Source organism: Humulus lupulus, chromosome 9 (genome assembly GCF_963169125.1).
Source record: "Humulus lupulus chromosome 9, drHumLupu1.1, whole genome shotgun sequence".
NCBI lineage: Eukaryota > Viridiplantae > Streptophyta > Magnoliopsida > Rosales > Cannabaceae > Humulus > Humulus lupulus.
This window is the reverse complement of record NC_084801.1, coordinates 174,889,978-174,894,162: the sequence shown is the minus strand read 5'-3', so window position 1 is coordinate 174,894,162 and position 4,185 is coordinate 174,889,978. Positions and strand designations below refer to the sequence as shown.

Below are 4,185 nucleotides of genomic sequence, written 5' to 3'. Positions count from 1 at the left end.
AGCAGAGATACCTGCTAAAAATGCCAACATCCACCTCCATAACGTTGTTGTGAAGCACATGATGCATGGACCATGTGGAGTATTGAATCCATCAAATGTTTGCATGAAAGGAAATCGTGGATGCAAAAGTAATTATCCAAAGAATTATGCATCTACAACAACTGTTGGAAACGATTGCTTCCCAATATACAGGCGCTCAAACAATGGAATGACTGTGATGGTCCGAGGACAAAATCTAGACAATCGTTGGGTTGTTCCATACAACCCGTATCTCCTTGCAACATTTGACTCTCACATTAATGTAGAGATTTGGTCTACAATAAAAGCAGTGAAATATCTTTACAAGTACATTTATAAAGGTCATGATCGTGTCGCTTTCAACTTGGTTTCTGAAATAAGCAATCAACAAGTTGATGAAATCCAACAATTCCAGTCTGCCCGATGGATTGCTCCCCCAGAAGCAATGTGGAGAATATATGGATTTATTATCATTGAGATGTCCCCAACAATATATAGTTTGCATTTACATCTGGAGGATCAACACTCGGTCACTTTCCAAGCAAACGACGATCTAATTAACATCCTCAATTTAGAACGTTCTAGAAAAACTATGCTAACACAATTCTTTGCATTAAATCGAGTAGATGAAAATGCAAAGAAATTAATGTACAAACAAATTCCAGAATATTATGTTTGGAACCATCAACACAAAGAATGGACTCCCTGAAAAATGAAAACAGTCATACGTCGTATTGTTACAGCAAACCCATTTGAGGGTGAGCGTTATTTTATGCGGATATTGCTAAACCATGTAAGGGGACCGATGTCCTTTGAAGATCTTAGAACAGTCGAGGGCATTTTGGCCCCCACATTTCGTGAGGCAGCAGCAATGCATGGTTTGTTACAAAGAGATAGTAGCTTAGAAGACTATTTACATGAGGCATCTTTATATCAAATGTCATTCAGTTTTAGGTGACTGTTCGCAAAAATTTTGGTATATTGTAATCCAACCAATCCAAGAGACCTTTGGGAACGTTTTGAGGAAGATATGTCAATTGATTTCAAATCTTCAGAAGATTCGACATCGACTGCAAGATATCATGTATTAAGGTCAATCTCTTCCACAATTGAATCAATGGGGAAAAACATTAACTCTTACCATCTTCTTGATGAAGACATTTCTTTTGATGGAAATGAATTTCAATCTAGAGAAATCAATGATGAGTTGGGTGTTGAAATTCCAGAAGAAGATATTACATCTTCAAGATCACTTAATAGCGAGCAACAACAAGTGTATAATGTAGTGTTGGAAACATTTTTATCAAACCAAAATGCTACATTCTTTGTAGATGGCCCAGATGGGACAGGGAAAACATTCCAATACAGGGCACTTCTGGCAACAGTACGATCAAAAAACTTGGTAGCACTTGCAACTGCTTCATCAGGTGTGGCTACATCTATACTTCCAGGAGGTCGAACAACTCACTCAAGCTTTAAGCTTCCACTTGATACTGACGAAAAAACCACATGTTGTGTGAGCAAACAAAGTGCACTTGCAAACCTTCTTCGTGCATCAAAATTAATAATATGGGATGAGGCACCGATGACAAGAAAACAACACATAGAGGCATTAGACAAAATGCTACGAGACATCAATGATTCTGACGTAGCCTTCAGTGGAAAGGTTGTTGTTTTCGGGGAGATTTTCGACAAGTATTACCTGTGGTCCGTAAAGGAACTAGACAAGAGCAGGTTAATTCCAGTCTGGTTCATTCTTACTTGTGGCCTACATTGACTAAGTTTCGACTAACTGAAAATATGCGAGCAAGATTAGATCCAATGTTTTCAAATTATGTGTTAGCAGTAGGTAATGGATTGCCACCCACCACAAAAGATGAAATCATAAAAATACCAAATGGGATGCTTGTTCCCTATGATGATGACAAGACTTCATTAGATCACTTAATACAAGACGTTTTCCACAACATTCAAGATTATTTAGGAAATATGTCGACTATGATGAACCGGGCCATACTAACACCAAATAATAGTTTTGTCGATGAAATAAATGCATTTTTAATACAAAGATTTACAGGTGAAGCTCAGCGATATTATAGTGTAGATGAGCCAATAGATAAAATTGAGCAATCAGTTGTGGAAGATTTCTTAAACACATTAACGCCTAATGGACTTTTGCCTCATGAATTATTACTAAAGAAAAATTGTCCCATCATGCTCCTAAGAAACATTAATCCTTCAGAGGGACTATGCAATGGAACCCGTTTGATTTGTCGGACTTTCGATCAAAATATCATAGATGCTGAAATTGCCGTTAAACATCATATGGGAAAAAGAATCTTCATTCCAAGAATATTGTTCTTACCAAATGTGGATGATAATAGTGGTTTTCCGTTTAAGCGAACTCAATTTCCTATAAGATTAAGTTTTGCAATGACCATAAATAAGTCACAAGGCCAAACATTGGATTATGTTGGGATTTATTTACCACAACCAGTATTTTCTCATGGGAAATTATACGTGGCTTTATCAAGGGCAAAGACAGCGTCTACAGTGAGGATTTTAATTCGACCGGTGACTACTGATAAACTTGACAAAATCTACACCAAAAATATTGTGTACACAAAATTATTATCATCATCATGTTTAAATTAATGTTTACGTAGATAATATTCACATTTTATTAATCTATTTTCAATCCATTATTCTATTATTCCATTATTTCATAAATTAATAATTCAAATACATTATATTTATGTGTGTAATATTCTTCTATCTTTACATGGAAAAAATGCCGACAATATGTACATCGATCAATGAGATCACGCCAAATACAAAACCTTGGAAAATCAAGATGATTGTGGCAGACAAATCTCCAAAGCGAACAAGTCGTAACTCAGCAGTCAAATACCAAAATCTAATATTAATCGACCAACATGTATCATATTTGTTATAATATATATTAGTTTGAAAATTACTAATACTCTCCTAAATGAATGTAGCATGCCTCTATTTATCATTTGCAACTCATATAATACAATATTAACCATTATTTCTTCAAATTTTGGTTCAGGGGAATCGAGTCCAATCAGTAATTTATGGAACAGATATTGACTCTAGGGAGGACACTTTAAAATTGTTTCTTATTATATCAGTGACTCCCTTGTCAAAAATGCCAACCCAAGGTACAAGATTGGAACATATGAATATGATTGGACCCTCAACTCAAGAACACTAATAGAAGATGTAGAAGAACAAGACAATAAAATAGAGGTGCCAAAATATTACATCGTTCCATTTACAGACTTGCACTCTTACAAAATCTCAGCCGAACGAATAGGTATTTCAAATTTAATTCTTATACAAATTGATTATCATCAAAATAACAATTTTCTTATTTCAATATGTAGATTTCTTAGCTGTTGCAATCCAGATTGAATCAACAAAAGAGATAACCACAAAATTTTAACAACAAACAATCCAAGAGATATATCTTATCGATGAAAGGTAAAAAAATAAAAACATACTTTCAATTAAATTTAGTACTGATATTACTTTACAAAATATACATTGACATTTTTTATTCAATCTAATTTGTCAGCTTCAACCCAATTAAATTGACTATGTGGGGTCAGTTTGTCCAAGACGAATGCCAAACAATAACAAAAATTATTGAAGAATACCCAATAATATTGGGAACACAAATAGTTGTTCGAACATATAGATGTACTTATAAATACATAACTTATATATTCTTATATCTTTGATATACTTTCATTAATATAAATCTCAATTTGAACACATGATTGTCCCAATCATCACGTTCATCAAGTACCTTCACAATCAATCCTCAAATTCCAGAGGCAACTGCATTGAAGCAATGGTAATACTCGCATATTAAAATACACATATTGCTCAAATTACTTTACATTTAATTATATTATTTTCATACAATCTTCCTATATTTATTAACTTTTATTACTATTCCCTTTTTATTCTAAAGGGCGAATAATAATACACTGAAAATCAAAAGTATCATTGAAACATCGTTGACACATTTATCTACTACTCTATCATCTATTGGACTTCAAAAAACCGTGAAGATTTGTGATATTCCCTATGCGATGAAGGCTTTGCAATCTATGGAGGTAAATATTACTTTTTTAT

General features: G+C 33.8%; 2 protein-coding genes across 2 annotated transcripts; both read left to right on the top strand.

Annotated features, from left to right (window-relative positions):
• Nucleotides 1–1,048: 1,048 nt before the first annotated feature.
• Nucleotides 1,049–1,795, top strand: LOC133800324 (uncharacterized). Its single transcript, XM_062238282.1, has one exon. The coding sequence runs from the start codon at nt 1,049–1,051 to the stop codon at nt 1,793–1,795; it is 747 nt and encodes a 248-aa protein (XP_062094266.1).
• A 23-nt stretch (nt 1,796–1,818) lies between these two features.
• Nucleotides 1,819–3,487, top strand: LOC133800323 (uncharacterized). Its single transcript, XM_062238281.1, has 3 exons — nt 1,819–2,571; nt 3,092–3,203; nt 3,429–3,487. The coding sequence occupies exons 1-3, from the start codon at nt 1,819–1,821 to the stop codon at nt 3,485–3,487; spliced, it is 924 nt and encodes a 307-aa protein (XP_062094265.1).
• Nucleotides 3,488–4,185: the final 698 nt, after the last annotated feature.

Excerpts from the sequence above, each read along its gene's own strand:
- LOC133800324 (XM_062238282.1), top strand. The coding sequence starts at position 1,049 with ATGTCAATTGATTTCAAATCTTCAGAAGATTCGACATCGACTGCAAGA.
- LOC133800323 (XM_062238281.1), top strand. The coding sequence starts at position 1,819 with ATGCGAGCAAGATTAGATCCAATGTTTTCAAATTATGTGTTAGCAGTA. Across the intron at positions 2,572-3,091 it reads GGGCAAAGACAGCGTCTACA|GGGAATCGAGTCCAATCAGT; the intron begins GTGAGGATTTTA and ends ATTTTGGTTCAG. Across the intron at positions 3,204-3,428 it reads GTCAAAAATGCCAACCCAAG|ATTTCTTAGCTGTTGCAATC; the intron begins GTACAAGATTGG and ends TTCAATATGTAG.